The 18048-nt window shown below is 51.2% G+C and overlaps 1 protein-coding gene across 7 annotated transcripts in view; it reads left to right on the forward strand.

Annotated features, from left to right (window-relative positions):
- The window catches only part of Kcnq1 (potassium voltage-gated channel subfamily Q member 1), a 332940-nt gene that overhangs the window by 71346 nt on the left and 243546 nt on the right, over positions 1–18048 (forward strand). For 6 of the 7 annotated variants that reach the window (XM_039092713.2, XM_039092720.2, XM_039092725.2 and 3 more), the window contains exons 3-10: positions 4581–4707; positions 4947–5025; positions 5469–5565; positions 6232–6372; positions 13136–13246; positions 14335–14430; positions 15977–16099; positions 17050–17191. In XM_039092713.2, coding sequence (XP_038948641.1) covers positions 4581–4707; positions 4947–5025; positions 5469–5565; positions 6232–6372; positions 13136–13246; positions 14335–14430; positions 15977–16099; positions 17050–17191 — 916 coding nt within the window. Of the gene's footprint in view, positions 1–4580; positions 4708–4946; positions 5026–5468; positions 5566–6231; positions 6373–13135; positions 13247–13899; positions 14219–14334; positions 14431–15976; positions 16100–17049; positions 17192–18048 lie in introns of those variants that run through there. The other variant, XM_039092732.2, reaches the window with a different exon arrangement.

Consider the following 18048-nt stretch of genomic DNA (forward strand, 5'->3'; position numbering starts at 1 on the left):
AGTGACAGGCTGCGGGATGCTGCAAGGAGTACACCCTAGAGATTGTTGCTTCCAGAGCCTGTCCAAACGTGTTCACGGCTCTGGCACACGCATGTCATTAGACAACCCCCTCTTGTTTCTCTGACAGAGCTTCCGGAGGGGTAATCAACAGTCAGGCTCTGGCCCTTGCTGAGCTTCTCTAACTCTTCAAGGGTCTAGAGGAGACAAGCACTGGTATGTGAGAGCCAGGATGGTTGTGTCTCCTCAGGGCTCTTCACAGAAGGCCACCGGGACAGGGGTGCCAGGACCTGCACATGGTCCAGGCTCATCTTTTACCCTTCCCCTGGACACCTCTTGTCACAGCCGGCCAGGTCACTGGCTCTTATGTCTCTAGGTCAGCCTCCATCCTATGCCATTTCCCGTTACACCTTGGTTTCTGTCCCTGATCCCTCAAGACCCTGTCTCGTATACACTATCCCTACTCACAGCCATTCCCCAAACTTCTTCTGCCCTCATGTTCTCAGACATACCCATGTCTCAGTCATCAGCTCTCTGAGAGGCAAGTAGACTCCCTTGCCAGAGTTCACTCCCAAACCTGAGAGCCATGCTTCATGGTGCCTTGGGCCCAAGTCAGTTTATTCTTCCCATGAGTCCTTGGGCAGGTATTTTCCTAGTCTCATGGGCTCTCCTTCCTGTGTAGGAAAAGAGGCACAGAGGTCCTGCCTTGGTGAATACAGGAAAAGCTGCAGGCACTATGCTTGCTGTTTATCCTTGACACAGGAGTCTCAGCCATAAAGTCCTCTGCCACCAGGATTCAGCCGTGCTCTGGTCCAAGGAACAATGGTCCGGGTGGGAGGGGCAGTTGTGTTGTCTTGCCTTTTGTCTCAGCCCAAGCTCATTGGCCCAAGGACAGCCCTTTCTTTTATATCTCTGGGACAGAGCTCAGGGCCACACTCCATCAATGTCCCCTGACCTTGAGTCCTTGGTTCTGGCAGCATGTGGATTCTTCTGGGAGGCCCTTTAGGGAGTTGGACAATACTGGGTACATTGAGCTGGTACTTTTATTGGTGGGGGAGCATGCTAGCTTTTTATGTGGCTGTTACAAAGTCTGGGGTGCTGGGATAGCCTAAATAGGCAAGGGGTTGGGAGGTGGGGGATAAGAGAGTATATCCCACACACCAAGCCTCTGAGGACATGGGGAACCCAGAGGATGTGATGTGCCTAAGGTCTAGGGAGGCTTCCGTGTGCACTGGGCCATAAGATCTTTTGGGTGGTAGCCTATGACCTTTGACCTTAAGCAGACAACAGGAGCAGGCATGAGGTTGGGGGGGGTAACAGGTATTTATGTATTTTGTCAAGAAGTTTGAGGCCTCTCATTCAACACTGGGATTGTACTTGGATTGTGTCTATAAAACAGGTGAGTTTCAGGCCTGGCTCTACCTGAGCAGGGGGTGACTGTGCTGGAACGACAGCTGGCATCAGCCTTGTGGTCTGTTTTACCAGGGCTAAGATAGCCCCACTAACCTGCTATGGACTAGAGCGTTGTTACCTAAATCAAGACGTCCCCACAGTGTGTCTCCTACAGACACACACTACTGCTCAATGTTAATCCCTTGCTGGAGTCCCAGTGTAACCTTTGGTCTGAGGGGTACCCATCATAGCTCCAGCATACGTGCAAAGCTGTTGATAACCATTTTGTCTCTGTCTAAACACTGGATCTGGCTGTGTCCTGCCTAAGACAGGGTTGTTTTCCTCAGTCCCTTTCCTAGCAGCCCCTGAGCCCTACTGACTAACTCAGCCCTGCCTGCCCTGGACATAACTAGCCAGACATTTTCCGGGGATGAAGGGGCTCAAGTCCAGCGAATCCAGGCTTCACACTGTGTCCTCACGCTGACTAGGATTTGGAGATTTGCATAAGGAGGGCTTGCTGTTCCACACAGCCGATCCTGAAATGGGTTTCCCTCCAAGTACTAGGTCAGGGGGCACCTGTAGCCGTCAGAAGCCATTACTAAGGAGATATTTGAGTAATAACAAACATCTGCAAATGAGAAAAACTCACTAGATGATCAGCCAGCTGAGTGATGTATGGCCATGGAGTTGGAACAAAGGCCTTCTGCCTGGCCTAGCACTGTAACTAAATATTGAGGCTTCTCATGGTCAGGCATGCTGTCTCCCATGAAGTCATATCCTGTGGTGGGGATTGGGAGTATGTTCTTCTGTTGGCCACAGATACACATAGTACTTTGGGCAGCAGTCCTGCAGGCCCAGGTTCTCAAGAAACAAAGATGGATTAATATCTCTGCAACCTAGCTGCTCAGATTGTTCGTTCATTTGTTCATTCATTCATTCATTATTCATCATTCATTCATTCAACAGGCCAATATTAAGCGCTGAGTGGAGTGAATGGTACTGTGTCTCCTCCCTGGTGTGCTCAGCCAAACATGGCCCACTGTTGCCAGTACTCTCTTGTTCTCCTACACACAGCCACTCCCCTCCCTCCCCCTCATTCCCAATGAGTCCACTTCATGGGCCAAATGCTTTTCTCACAAGGAAGGAGCTATGATCTCCCAGGCTCACGCCTTTCATCAGTCACTGTTTGTGCCCAAACACAAGCTAGGTGGCTTATTATTTTGTCTTCATTAAAAGCATTTATATATGATGGGGAGTATTCACACACACACACACACACACACACACACACACACACACACACGCACGCACGCACGCACGCACGCACGCACGCACGCACACATGGTGGACTCTTCAGCAGCGGACAGGTGGGTGCAGGGCCAGCCAGTGTCACCCGTCAAAGAGGAAGTTTCCTCCCGGGCCAGGCTCCTGAGGGAGTCAGGCAGGGAGCCAGCTGGAAGCAAGCCTGAGCAGCACAATGCTTTGTGGCTTCTCGGGTTTGTGGCTTTACACAGTCCCCTAACATATGTGGGAGTGGCTTCACCTCCTCACCCCAGGCCTTCCCCAAGGGCCTCTTACCAATGAAGGCTGCCTGGGAGCTGGGGAACAGGTCCGGGACAGGGCTGGAGACCTCGAGGGCCACAATGGGCTGTAGTTTACGTGGAATGCATATTTATTTAAAACCCTCCCATCACCCACTTGCAATGGGTTACTGGCATTTTAATGCCATAGCAGTTCTAAGAATCAGACCTGAGCTACCCAGGGATGGAGGAAGTAGGAAGGGGATTCTCACTCATGACAGCTAGTCTCTGACAATGACCCTGCGGCAAGACCTGGGAGAGAACCAAGACCAGGCCTCCTGACATCACTATTCCATGGCAAGCCAGACAATGCCTCTCCCTCCAGATACTGTGCATGTGACAGGTCTTTGGGTGTCTCATTGAAGAGGCAGATAGTGAAGGCTGGGGAAGGAGAGGCTAGTCACCAGTCAAAGGCAAGGCCCCAGGCTCTCATGGTGATTGCCAGTGACTGTCCCTTCAGTTTGTGTCAAGGCTGTGTGAACACAAAGCAGTACAGTTGCTCTCACCCAGTGCTGTGACAGACTGGGAAGGCCCCAAGAATGCTACTAGCTGAATTATAAATCATGGTCAGAGACCGAGTCAGGTGACGGGAGCCCTCTGTCTAGCTGTTGTTTTTATTGAGAGAGCTAATGACTCCACTTTGTATTTTAACTTGGTTCTCACACCAGTCACCTTCATTTATCTATTTAACTTTTTATCATCTATTAAAACAACTATCGATGCACCTATTCATCCATCTGTCCATCTATCCATCCATCTATCCACCCACCCATCCACCCACCTTCTCTCATCCATCTACCTATCCACCCACCCATCCACCCACCTTCTCTCATCCATCTACCTATCCATCCACCCTTCCATTGATCCATCTATCCATCTACTCATGTACCTATTTGTTTGTCTGTCCACCCACCCATCTTCTCTTCTATCCATCCTTCTATCTATCTGTGTTGATCTGTCCATCCACTGCAGTAACCTGGGCTTTTCTAGCTTTAAAGCCCTCCCTTTCAGCGCACTCTGACTACAGAGCATATGTGGGTACATTGGGAGAGGCCTGGTCTGTGTGAACTGACCTAGGAGAGCTGTTTCACATCCGATGCTGCTCACACCCTAGCTTTGTTCCAAAAACTGTCTCAGGATGGATTGGGGGGATTTTTGTACTACCCAGACCTAAGTAAAGGCCACGGATAGTGGGTATGGTGTCTCCAGTGTGAGGCAGAACTATGAGCTATGAGCCAAGAGGGTCAGTCCCTCAAGGACACATGTCCTTGAACCCCCACTTTCAGGCACAGGACTTGAAATCTGTGGATTCCATGAAGCTGGACAACACAGATGTCAGACACTGTCATATACCCCAACCCTGGTATAGAGTCTTTCCCAGTGAATAGCAGCTGATCAGTGCTTACTTCTACTGTTCCTGGGCTCTATCTGATGACCTCTCCAGACAGGTGTTATACTCATAGTGCCTATGTGTTACCACAGATGAATACCTAAGACTGCTAGTCTTGGTTGTCTCTCAGCAGAGGCTCTGGCATGGTAGCCTGGTGTAGGCCCTCCAGCTTGAGTGGTGGCAGCCACTCAATGATACAAGCTCATTGCCTTCTTTCTCAGGAGATTGTCCTTGTGGTGTTCTTTGGGACAGAGTATGTGGTCCGTCTCTGGTCTGCAGGCTGCCGCAGCAAGTACGTGGGCATCTGGGGCCGGCTACGCTTTGCCCGGAAGCCCATTTCCATCATCGGTGAGTCATGCCTACCCACCTTGGAGACACTCCACTCTATACTCGTGGGTCCAGAAGGGCATTCCCATTACAGTCATCCCCAGAGAGTCCCCATAGACTGAGACCCCCTAGATTATTCCTGTGCCCTTTGTTGTTGGATCCGATCTTGCTTTAGTGGCACAACCCTCAGATGTGGGTGGTGGCGCACCCTCCCCAGATTCCTGGATGCTGGAAGTAATGACCCCTTGCCCTTCCCACAGACCTCATCGTGGTTGTAGCCTCTATGGTTGTCCTCTGTGTGGGTTCCAAAGGGCAAGTGTTCGCCACATCAGCTATCAGGTATGTTGGCTCCTTTCATTTCTTCTTGTGAGATGGGACTCTCCACAAAGCCCTCTCCTACTGAACTGTAGTCTCTCCCTACTTCTACTGTTTCTTTAATGGTGAGTGGGGTAGGGGTAGGGTGGCTATAGTTCATAGTATTGAGACAGTAGGCAACTCTAGGTTCAAGGTTGACCCCAGCATTTCCTAGCTTCCAAGACTTAGGTGATAGCCTATGTGGTTGCCAGGTGGGTGACCCTGGGCCTCCCCCAAGAAGGCCATATAGAAGGGCTCCTGGAGACAGGATTCACAGGCACCAGTAGGAAGCAAGATGGCTCCAATACAAAGTGTCATGTGTGTATCTCCTCTGCCCATTGGAGGCTCAACCCATTGAGACAGTAACATAGGAAGCAAATGCTTGTGACCACCACAGCCCTCTCGACCCCTCTCTTCTTGCTTCTTAGGGGTATCCGCTTCCTTCAGATCCTGCGGATGCTGCATGTTGATCGCCAGGGAGGTACCTGGAGGCTCCTGGGCTCTGTAGTCTTCATTCACCGCCAGGTGAGTAAGCCTGGTATGGGCAGGACAGAAGCTGGCCAGCCTGTAGCAGGAGGGCTGGAGACTTATAAAGTCAGGATACAAAGGCGGTGATATCTTAACACTTGGACCCCAGCTGAGTGGGCCAGGGCTAGGCAGGTACCAGGACATGTGGGTCTGAGGACAGGCCGTAGGACCCCAGAGCCTTCCCAGCCTGAACCTACTCCACATTCACAGTGCCAGAATACTTGGCTTGTCAACAATAAAGAGATGCTGTCACCTTCACTTGGGCTTGGGACAAAAGACCATTGGGTCTTGTAGAAAATGTAAGATGAATAACAGACTTTTGAAGCTCTGAAATCAAGGATGGTACCTCAGGAGGGGAAGCTCTTTGCCTGACAGGCTGCTGGGGACAGCTGGCTCTAAGTACTATCTTATCATGGGTACAAGGGGAGACTACATGGACCCAAGTGACTGATTCAGGGTAATAGCTGAGACTTCTTCACTGCCACTTTCAAGAATTGTAAAACCTAGGTTACTCTGGTTAGGTGATTTCTGGGTATATAATATGCTACACACTCAATTGTATGCAGTACAATCTAGCAGCAAATTCTACCAAGGAACTACTGTCACTACACTCATGTGGACCACTGGGCATGTGACCATAGATGATGTGTTATCTATCCTTAGGAGCTGATCACCACCCTGTACATTGGCTTTCTGGGTCTCATCTTCTCCTCCTACTTTGTCTACCTGGCTGAGAAAGATGCAGTGAATGAGTCCGGCCGCATCGAGTTTGGCAGCTACGCAGATGCTCTGTGGTGGGGAGTGGTAAGTTGGAGTCTTTGCCTGGGGTCTCAGGTGGGAGATACATGGCCCTGGGCAGTGGGGTTAGGATATTGAACTCTAGTTGCTCAAAATTTTACCTTTCCCCCACCAAGGCTACTAACCCCAATTTTTAAAACCTTTGAACTACAAAATGTGTGCTTAAAAGTTTATAGAATGGGCCCCTGTATATCACAGTGAGTGCTCTTTGGACCCTGTCTCAAAATGTGAGCATTGTTATCTTTTAACTTGTGTTTTGGAAGGGAAGGCTGATGGGACAAGGGATTGCAAACTGAGACTTTGTATCTCCACCTCGTGGTGATCCTTACCCTGGAGGATTCTGGGCTGAGAGTTCAGGAAGGGGTCAAATGCATACTTTGCATGTTTGTGGTGTCTATGTTGACCCGGGGAGCACACCTGTGCCAGGGATCAAGATATGCAATGCCATAATACAATACCATTACAACTCTTGCAAGCTAAGAGAAAGATGCTGGGGCTTTTGGATATGAGGTCTGCAAAGGCTTTCACTGCCCCAGACAGCAGTAGTGTGAGTGCCAGCAGGGCCCTAAGGTCATGAAGATGGTCATAAAACTTTAGGGCGACTCCAAACCTGCTGAGCTGTCAGTCTGTGGAACCTGGTGTGTGACAATGACCTCTCATGCTAGGGCTCAAGTGTCCCAAGTTATGGTGATACTGTGTACAGGCCAGTGGTGTGAGTATGTGTGTATGTGAGTGAATGTGTGTGTGTGTAGGGGGATGTGGTTCCTCAGGTGTCAGCTAGCAGGCACAGAAGGGAGAGGTGATTCTAGTGAGGGATGGTGCTGAGGAAATCCAAGTATAGTCCATGACCTAGAAATCATTGCCCATTGCTCATGGCCTACAAGCCTCTGGGATAGCTGCCACATGGCTTTCATGTCCTCCTCTGGAAGCAAGGCTTTGTCCAGCGACTGAGCTTTGTGGTCCCCAAAGCTGCAGGAAACACAAGTACCTAACAGGAGCATATAGTTCAGAGCCCGTATGGTCTGTCCACCCCCAATTCCAACTCTCTCCTCCCCTCAGCTTCGAGGGCAATAGACTGTCTAGATGTTTTACATAATCATACCAGGAGGAGCTGCCAGGGCTGGCACTCCTGGGTGGGCACAAGGATTTCAGCACCATCCCAACCATCATTCTCAGTCTGTTGACTTTGGGGCTCCCTAGCCTAATGGAAGGTTGGGTGGGCTGTGGCAGCCTAAAGAAAGGAACAGCAGAGACTCTGGGATCCTGATTCAGAGCAAGCAGCCATCCATGGTGATGATGACTACATCGGGCCCTGGCCTGAATACTCCTCCCTACCTCTAAATACTCTAATCAGGAATGAACAGTCTCTGAGGCTGCTTACTCTCAGAGCTTCTAGACTGGGGTTGAGACAGGAAACTGAACATGTGTTTACGTGTTCCCATAATTCCTGAGTGCCCCCAGGAAGCAGGGCACATAGCAAAACCTCTTGACATTGGCCGAATCAGTCCATTTTCTGGAACTTTCCAGCATTCTAAATATCTTCAGGAGGTAAGGATACACTGAGAAGCTTGGGATAGGTTGGGATAGGCCCCAGGTTCAGCAGCTGCCTACCCTTCTTGGGGCCAATGTTCCCAGATACCCTAGTATGATAGACAGGATTGGTAGGGAAACTCAATGAATGGGAAAGTTAGGAAGCTTGCCTGTGGAAAGAAAACACATCCCAGGGATGTAGCAGGGCCTGCGTGGGGGGAATTCTCTGGTGGGAGATGGGCAATGCTGGCTGAGGTGCAGCAGGACGTGAATGGGTGATTACCTGCAGAGTGACTGATAAGTGATGCCCAACCTTAGCAGTGCCCAGCCTTGATGCTGCCCTGCCTACGTTCCCAGCCTCCTGCAGGAGCTGTTCCCAGCCCCCCAGCCCCTGGCCCCCAGACCTCGGCAGAAAGGCGCCCCCACTCCCACACCTGTGCAAACATCCGCCCGCCGGCCGGGAACACGGCCCCTTTGTGCCCAGCTTGGCACCAGCACTCTGGCCTACTCCATCAGCTGCAGCCCAGGCCTCGGCCACAGTGCACCCCAGCCTGGCCATTGTTCCCACGAGGCCCTGTGCCCTTGGCTGCCCAAGGGGCTCCCAGGACCCCCTTTCATTCAGTGGCTGTCTCTGCAGCTGTCTAGTGGGAGCAGCCCAAGGCTATGTTCCTGGCACCTCTTGGGTAATCAGAACTTGAGTGCTGTAGGACAGGACAGCCAGGCTCAGAGCTCTGTAGCCCTGAGCCAATGAACAGTCATCTTTGTCTCCCTCACTCCACAAGGGAAGTATGGCCCCACCCAACCCTGCCCCTGGGCTCCTCATATGTTTAATATAGGGGTTATGTGCATACCCTCAGGTAAGAGCATTTTCTGAACACCGGACCCCTCGTTTGTCTTCTGTCCCTACGCCAGACCAGGCCTCAAACTCTGTCCTCCATCCCAAAGATTGTTGCCTGGACCCTGAGAGCTGGACTAGGTTCCCCTAAGGTATACTGACATAAGGTATACTGGCGTAGAGGCGTGCCCGCACAGGTAGGGATGTTTCTCACCCGGTTAGCCTGCAAAGCCTGAGATGAGGGTCCTCCCCTGGCCAGTGCTTATTCACTGAGCAAGTAAACCAGATTGGGGGAGGGCAGGAAAGCCCGTCCACTGCCAATAGGTGGATTCAGTATGTCCTATTCTGCTCTGAACACTAGAGTCCGAAGCCAAGGCATGGACAGGGCCACACTCGCTTGGTTGGCTCTGGGAAGGGCCTTTTATTATTAAGTCTGATTTCTGGTAGCCCTAGGATCCTAGGTCGCTCCTATGCGTTTCACATGGATACACATCATCAGATTAGGGTCCACCCAGGAAACCCAGAAGGAAGGCTTTAGTTCTTAAGTCTGGGTTGGGATTGAGTAAACCATGTGGGGGACAGAGATAATTCTAGAAGTATCCAGGCAGCATTTCGTGGGATGGCCCTGTCTTCCTAGACTGTGAGTTCCTACAGCTAGAAAGCAAACTCCATGGACTGTATCCCCTTCCTCCAGAGGGAACACCCACATGGGTGTGAGATCCCTGGAACCCAGAACCCCCTAACATAATGTCCAAGTGTGGCTGTGAAGCATTTGAGGAGCCCCTCAAACTTTCCTTTACCCTTGAAACAGAATGCATTTGTTTGTATTATGGTTTGAGTGCAGGAAAATGCCATTTCTGCAAACACGGGCTCCTCTGTTTAATGCCTGGGGGTCTCTGAAAACAGGCGGCTGCTGGGCTCTGTTTACCCTGAGTGGCTAAATACAGAACTTCAAGTGAACAGGCTGGAACCCCACCCTGTATTTCAGTCCCTTAAAAAACCCAGTCTGACGGCTCTTCATTCCTCACCTGGAGGCTCTGGAAAGTTCCCACCTCCCAGGCTGGACTACATCCTGCAGAGCCAGGCCAGAAGGCCTTGGAGTGGGGAGGTCTCTTAGACAGTCACATGCAAGCCCTGCAGAACTGTTTGTGGGAGGCGTTATTCTTCAGGATTGATCTATGGAGATTGAAGGACAGAGCAGGGACCAGGGCTGGTAGCACTAAGCCCTTTCCTCTTCCATGTAGGTTCCGTGAGAATTATGCAGCAAAGTCTGAAGGGCCACCAGGCCCCTTGCTAATAAGCTCTTCCCAAGGAGGAGTAATCTTTATAGCTGGGCCTTATGAGACGACAAGTCTGTACAAAGCATGTCCATCTTTTCATGTCTGCAGTACCTAGATTTCTTACACGAATTCAGCCAGCAGGTTAGGTAATGGTGACACACCGGTTGAACTCATGCCATTGAGGAGTTGTCTGTGCAAGTCTCAGGAATAGAGTGTCCCAGAAACCCTTTCACCTGGAGGAAGCAGACAGCATCAGGAAGTAGTGAAGCTGTGAGGCCAACATAGAGACCAAGCTGGACTCACTTCCCACATCCACCAGGAATTAGCCATGGAGCCCTGAGCATGCCAACCAACCCCTTTGGGCACATCTAATTAAAGGATATATAGATGAGTTAAGTTGGTGAGCATGCAGATGGTGAACTTCAGGAATGGTTGTGGTTGGAGATTCTTGGCCAGGTGACCTCTAAACTCAAAGAAGAGACTAGGGACCACTAGTTCTGAAAATCCCTCCCAATCTCTTATTCCTTGATACAGGGGCCTGTTCACGAGGACAAGGGAGGCCATGAACCATACAGGGCCTGCCCAACAGGTTCTGTCACTGGAGCAGCAATCTATGAACTCAAGTGTGCATGGCTCAGGTGACCTATTGTTGGCTAGGTCCTTGTAAGGTCCCCTCTGTTCATTGGCTCAAGAGACTTGCAGACCTGGCCATTGGGGCAAGTTCCAAACAGCTCTATAAGTTGCTCTGAGTTGCTGAGTCTGTGACTTGGGGAGAAACAACTTGACAAGAACAGGCCACCTGGGAGAAAGGATTAGGAGCTCTGTGGTGGTCCAGGAGAAAGAAGATGGTCCTAGTAGTTAGGTGCCCTCCAACAGATGGCTAGCCAGTACTCAGGACTGCTGCACTGGGCCCTTCCTCCTCCTGATGCAAGGAGTGGAGGATCAGCTAAAGGCATGGGCCTCCCTCAGATATTTTTTCCCTTCATAAGGATTTTCCTCTCTATTCACCTATGTTTCTTCCCAGATTGTCATCTAGGCCATTCTTCCTCTTCCTTTGTAGATGTTTTCCTTCCTTCCCTACCCACCCCCACCATTTTTTGGACTGATTTTATATAGCAGAGGCTAGCCTCAAATAAGCCATATATCCCAGATGATCTTGAACTCTTGCTGGCTCCAGCCCAGGTCTGCTTTCACAACCTGTCATGGCTCCCTAGAGAAGGCAACTGTGGGCCAGCTCTCACATGTGGGGTGCACACCCTCTGGGAAGACACCACTAGTAAGGAGCTTCAGCTCCCTTGAGCCCTCTCATCCAGCAGCCTGCTGGCAGCCATGGCCTCAGTCCCTGGAGCGGCTTGTCTTCAACTTACATTATGTGAGTGGTTTCAGGTGTGTGTGTGTGTGTGTGTGTGTGTGTGTGTGTAAGATGTCTGGACAGCATGTGCCCTGGCTGTCAGTCCTGGGTATAACCTCTAGACCCCAATGTGTACTCGTATCCTCATGGTCCCTCAGCTCAGCCAGTGATACATGTTCCCTCGTGTGCATATGAGTGTGAACAGGTATCCTTGTCTCCATGTGAGGCACGTTTACAACTGTTATGCCCACATATGTAGAACAGGGTGGTCCCTTTAAAGGGTGCAACCATGAATGGTTTGTTATGCCCTCTGTTTGTGTAGGGCATGGATTTGTTTAAGGACAATGACATTGTGGGGAAGATTTCATATGGGCAGTTGTGGGAAAACACCAGGATGCAGCCAATATAGCATGGTGCAGCACCGAAGGGGTGGCCCTGTGGTGGCCTGGACCCAGCTGTGGACTGCTCTGTTGTTTGCCATCCAGGAAAAATTGACCTGTTGCTTCATGACCTGTTAACATACTGGCCAGAGTGACAAACTTGGCGCTGTGGGGTTACTCTTGCTGTCCCTGTCCCCTGCTCCCCTGCTGCAGTTGGTCAGAGTGCTTACCTATGTTGTAAGCATCCATGTCTACACCCACTCATATGTACCTATTAACTTCTGACTCCCATGCCTCCCTTGCCTTCCCCTGCTCTTTGGTGGTCACTGGGGAACAGTTGTGGTCCACAGCAGTTCATCTGGGAATGGAGTGGGTAGTGATGACAGTGGGCTGGGGGTGGGGTGAGGATCTTGAGGCTTTCTCTCTGAGCCCCACATTAGTTGGTATCTATTAGGTGGTGTTTCCCAAGCCCCATCCTTGTTGACCCTATTGGGCAGAGGTTCACTTAGAGGTTCTTATGTAGATCCTGGCTGGGTGGTTGTTACCTGGCCCCCAAGGGGTAACACTCTAGGTGTCTAGAGTAATCAGGCTATAAAGACCTTGAATGGGCAGGTTCTCCTATCACACTAACCTGCCTTGACTGAAGGGCTGATCTGGACAGTGTTGTGACCCCGAGGGCTGTGTGTTAGTGAATGTAACTATTCTGTTCGCCTGGCAGGCCCAAGGCAGCCTCATGGTGTGACCTAGCGGTTAGGCACAGCCAGGGTGGGCCCCTGAGTCGCTCATCAGAGGCCCCAGGAGTAAACCTCAGATGTCAGCAGGGGGTTGCGGGGGGTAGCCCCCCTCACTCCTATTGTCCCACTGCATACCCTGGACGCTGCTCTCCCACCAAGAAGGCTAGAGCCTTGTCTTATTCTCTCTGAAAAGGAAAAATAAAACATCTGGATCCCTGGGGTGGTGGCAGGAAGCAGCATGTCAGGCCATCCTGGGCTTTGTGGACTGCTGGCCTCAGTGGGAGCTTCTGGCCTCCAGGGGGCCAGTGCACTGCAACTCTGGTGGCCGGGGAAGGGATCCTTAGGATGGGGCAGGAAGCCTGGCCCCTGTGGGTGGGCTCTGAGTTCTTTGCCTGTCTTGCACCCCCCCAAGCTGTCTGCAACCCTAGGGCTGTGCCATCTGTGGTAATCAGAGTTGAGGGACTTAGGAGACTCAGAAACTTGAACGAACTCATCATATTGCTGTCCCTGGTACTTTCTCAGAACCATGCCTCATTACCCTGGTGGGCAGGGTTTTAAGTTGGTCTTCTTGTCATCAAGCCACTGTGTTAGGGCTGGCAGATGTCCCTTCTGAGGCTCTGAGCCTGCCAGCCACTGACTGCAGTCCTTTTTCTTTACAGGTCACAGTCACCACCATTGGCTACGGGGATAAGGTACCCCAGACATGGGTTGGGAAGACCATCGCCTCCTGTTTCTCTGTCTTCGCCATATCCTTCTTTGCACTCCCAGCGGTGGGTACCCATTAAGACCCCTCTCCCTTGTTCCCCACTCACCTTTGCCCCAACTCCTAGGCATTCCTTGAAGTAGAGTAAGGAGGCCTTGGCACTTCACAGAAGCAGCAAGGTACAGGGGAGCAGACTGGGCAGAACCTGCAGCTCCACAGCCTGGAGTGGCTCTGTCCTTTGACTTTTCCAAAAATCACTAACCTATGTCTACACATGTGTGTTACATGGGACACACGCCGGTTACTTGTGTGTGTGTGTGTGTGTGTGTATGTATATGTATATATATGTGTGTGTGTGATTGTGTGTCTTATACATGTTGTATGTATATATTTTATACATGTGTTACATATACAAGCACCTGTATTACATTTTAATAGCATGTTTACCATATGTGTTGTTTATGTGTATATGTATATATATGTGTGCATATTTGTGATTTCATGTGTGTCATGTATATACCTCTATTCGGACATGTGTTCCATGTCCATACAGTATCTATGTTTCATGACTCTCTGTAACACATAGAAGATGATATGTGTTTGAGTGTCATATATGTATGTGTGACACATAGATGTGGGTCATGACACACAATGTGTGCCCCCTGCATGGCCCCGGCTGCTGAGGCAACACTCAATCTCTGCCACTGCTGCCCCTGGGTACCCTGGCTACAGTAGCCATGGACTTCTTGCTGAGGACAGCCTCAAACTCCCACTCCCCTAGGGTTATGGTCCCTCTGCCCTAGGGGCACAGGCTGATGGCTAAATTACATGGCTTCCCACAGGTGATGCCAAGAAATGTGTAGACAGTCTCAGGTCTCTTCTAGAGGCAAGATTCATGTTGAATCAGCCCTGAGAAATGGATTCTGCCTCATCAGCTGGCAAGGCTAGGCAGGCTGAGCCTAGAGACTACCCTCATGTGGCATCTGCTGTCTCAAACCCACCTTCTGGTGGTGCCTGCCTGGCCACAGCCCTGGGCACGGTACAAACCTGGTCTCCAGATGCTTTTGCTTCTTGCTCTTCGTCGGGACCCCTTTCCTCTGTGGGCGCTGTCCAACATGGCCTGTGTAATAATAGGCATCTTCTGTCCCTTACCAGGGCATACTTGGCTCTGGGTTTGCACTGAAGGTCCAGCAGAAGCAGAGGCAGAAACACTTCAACCGGCAGATCCCAGCCGCAGCCTCACTCATCCAGGTATGTGCTGTGCCTGGCAGGCTCTCGGGCTGTGTACTTCTATCTGTCTGGGCATTGGAACCACTCCCAGCCATGTCCACTGCTCGAGAGGCACGGATGCTTTTGCTGTGGCTCCTCCCATGGTGAGATGGCTTCCTGGGGAAGTACTCACAATTAGGATGATAGGGTGGGCACAGGAATGCAGCAGGACCATCACTCCTCATGCTGTTCCCAAGGAGAGCCATACTTGCAGGCTAGGGCGAGACCTGACCACGGCCACTTAGCCAGTCTGTACTCTGCTGGTCAGCCTCAGTTTCCTGAATTCTCTGATCTGGGCAGAACCCTGGGTGAGGGGCAGCCCTTCTCAAAGGCTGTTGTTCTCGTGGTCTTATCTAAGCTTCTAGCACAGTCCTGAGCCCCAATTTGTTCCTCTGATGCCTTTCCAGAACCATCTGCCTGGTCATGACAACAGCAGCCATGAGACCTACAGTTGCAGTTGTGTGCTTTCCCAGGCCTGGCTTGACCCTACATATTTTCATTTTGGGAAAACTTTAAATCGGACACCCTAACCCTCCTTGGCCACATTAACATAGCCAGGCAGTTCTTTAGTTCCTCAGCTGAGCACAGAGGCCACTGCTCCTTCAGAATCCATGCCCACAGTGGAAGACGTGCCAGGGCTTGTCTGGTGGGAAGTGGAAACACAGGCAACATGGGGTATGCTAGGAGGAGCTGCAGGCTGCATGAGGTACGGAGCTGGCTACATAGGGTATACGTGGGACATAAACCCTTAGAAGGGTCTCCAAACTGCCCCAGGTCATAGGCATCCGTGCCTGAGTTTTGTGTCTACGCTAGATTGCTATCATAGCATAGGCCTGTCCCTCAGAAGCCTTGTCAGCAGAGAGAATTTTCAACTAACTTTACTTTCTCATGGGCATAGGGCTTATAGTGACAAAGCCACCAGGATATGTCCCCATAAGAGGCTTTGGTGTCTGTTCCTTCCCCTCTCTTGCCCACTTGGCTCCTTCAGGCCCCTTTAGTGTCTTCCCTGGGTCATCTTGCTGTGATGGCTGTGGGGATGGGGTTTCACTCTAGTATGTTGGCCAAGAGTTTCATCTGTAGTCATCAGAGACTCCTCATAGCCACAGGCTAGCACTTGAAATCCTGGGAGGCCTCACCACCCCACTGGTCCCTGGGGCTTGACTCCTCCACACCATGCTGGTACTCACAAAGACTTGGGCAGCCCCCTTCCACTGTCCTTCTCTGGGTAAAGTCTGGTTATCTAACTCTGTCTTAGTTGAGCATCTCTGTATGTCTGGGGCTCACTCAAGGCCCTCTTTAGGAGCAGTTCAGGTAACGGGCAAAGGCCTTGGCAGCATCTGAACTATGAGTGATAGTTAATGCACGAGGCAATCTCCTTCCTAGCTCTAGAGGGCCAAGTCTTGTCAGGGAAGGGGTCTTGGAATAAGCTGGGCCTGGAGCTCGGGGAGGAATTGAAGATTCTTTGAGAGGTACCACTGAGTGGCTGGACCAATGACTCTTCCCCACCCCCTGCCCTGCCTGGTTTCAGACTGCATGGAGGTGCTATGCTGCAGAGAATCCTGACTCATCCACTTGGAAGATCTATGTCCGGAAGCCTGCTCGGAGCCACACTTTGCTCTCCCCCAGCCCCAAGCCTAAAAAGTCTGTCATGGTAAGCAGCCTCACTGGCCACCAGGATGGGAACTGCATATGAGCAGGTCAGGAAGCTGTAGAGTTGGTACATGAGACCCTGGCATTGCCACTCAGTGTTCTGCTCATTAGGATGCCAACATCATTCTGAAGTCAGAGGAAGTCTATTCCATGCCTCATCCCTGTTGACTTCATTTCCTCCACCCTTGGAGCCATATTGGACTGCCAAGACCAGGATATGATAGGTCTAAAGAGAATAGGAGGGGCCAGCTTCTGGAATAGGAGGGGCCAGCTCCATCAGCTGCTGGAAGGAAGCTCATGAGAGGATCCCAGTACTGGGCTTTCCTTACCGGGTAAAGCAGACAGAATAGGAAGGTATTGGACCTCTAGCCCACAGAAAGTCAAATTCTAGCAACTGTGGTCAAAAGTCCTGCCATTTGCCTAGAGCTGTGAGAAAAAGGTTAGGGTTCTTCCATTTCCACTCACCTCCTTGAAAAGACAACCTTCCCAGCATCCAACTGTCATTGGACAATTGAACTTGATCCTCCCTCTCAGTGGCTTCACACAGCTTGCTCCCCCACTTTCTTTGGGACCTCTTTAAGGAGGCTCCAGTGCCTGTAGTGTATCTCCCACCACATACTTTGCTGCCTTGGCCTTCTGCCCTATTGCCCTGGTGTATGCTTGCATATGTACTGGGTTTTTGTTTGTTTTTGTTTGCCTGCCTTTCTTAGGCTGTGGCTCATAGAGGGCCACACTGGGCCAAGCAACCCCCTGCACCCCCCAGCAGCACCAGCACACTGAAGCCCCATTTCACCAATGTTTGCAGGTACTGGAGCTCAATCCCCTGACCCAAGTTCCCTCAAGGGTACACATTTCAAGCCTGGACTCAGGACTCCACGGGTATTCTGGGGTTGGTTAAAAGATCTGGCAGACAGGGCTCAGGAACTGCCACTCCTCGTGTGGACTTTTTAGGTAAAGAAGAAGAAGTTCAAGCTGGATAAGGATAACGGGCTGAGTCCTGGAGAGAAGATATTCAATGTCCCTCACATCACTTGTGATCCCCCAGAGGATCGGAGGCCAGACCATTTCTCCATTGATGGCTACGACAGCTCAGGTAAGCAAACTCCCATGTGTGCAGGGGTAGGACACTCAGTGCTGACCCTGCAGCAGGGTCAGCCTAGCTGTGGGGGAGCGTCCATGTCACCTGTCCCTAGGCCTCCCCATATGTGTATGCTAAGGCCCTATAGCACATACACAATCACTTGCCTACCTTGAACGTCCAAGCACGGCTTGAGGTCTCTGCTACTGGAAGATGGAAGGTAGCTCAGACCTAGAAGCTTCTGGAGGCTTTGAAGCCATGTTTCCCTAGTCTTTCCCAGGTGTAATCACTACACAGTCTGTTGAGAGGATGCCTTCAACTGGCTTAGAATGTCGAGGGTCAGCATGGCCTCACCTGGCCACAAGAGGAAAGGTGACATAGGTGTTCTATTCGCTGGGTTTCTCTTGTTAGCACCCAAGGTCTTTGTTTGAAAAATGGCTATGGTGTCCTCTTGGAGGATTGCCCACTGATGGGGAAGCCCAGAGGTGACGGTGGTAGAGATGAAGCCTCTGCAGGCCCTGGAGGGCCGGAGGCTCGCCGGTGAAATCATGAGGGCATGTTGCATGGGCTCAGTGTTTTGATGGACACATATTTCTTATGCAGTCCTGGGTTTGTATGTAGTATCACCATCCTATATCCCTATATCCTTCCTTCTATAGGGATTGGATGAGGCCAGGCTCATGGGACCTGGTGATAAGCTTGCAGGCAGGCCTGTGAAAGGTGTGTGTGTCTGGGCCCTTGTTAGTTTTACCACTGTAAGGCCACAGTGAGGCTCTATAATACACACGTGACAAGGGAACTCAGTGAGGTCAAGCATAGTTTCCAGGGCATGCAGTGAGAATGTGACACGCTCCTGGAAGTGCCTCTGGGTC

This window comes from Rattus norvegicus, chromosome 1, assembly GCF_036323735.1.
Source record: "Rattus norvegicus strain BN/NHsdMcwi chromosome 1, GRCr8, whole genome shotgun sequence".
In the NCBI taxonomy this organism is placed as follows: Eukaryota; Metazoa; Chordata; class Mammalia; order Rodentia; family Muridae; genus Rattus; species Rattus norvegicus.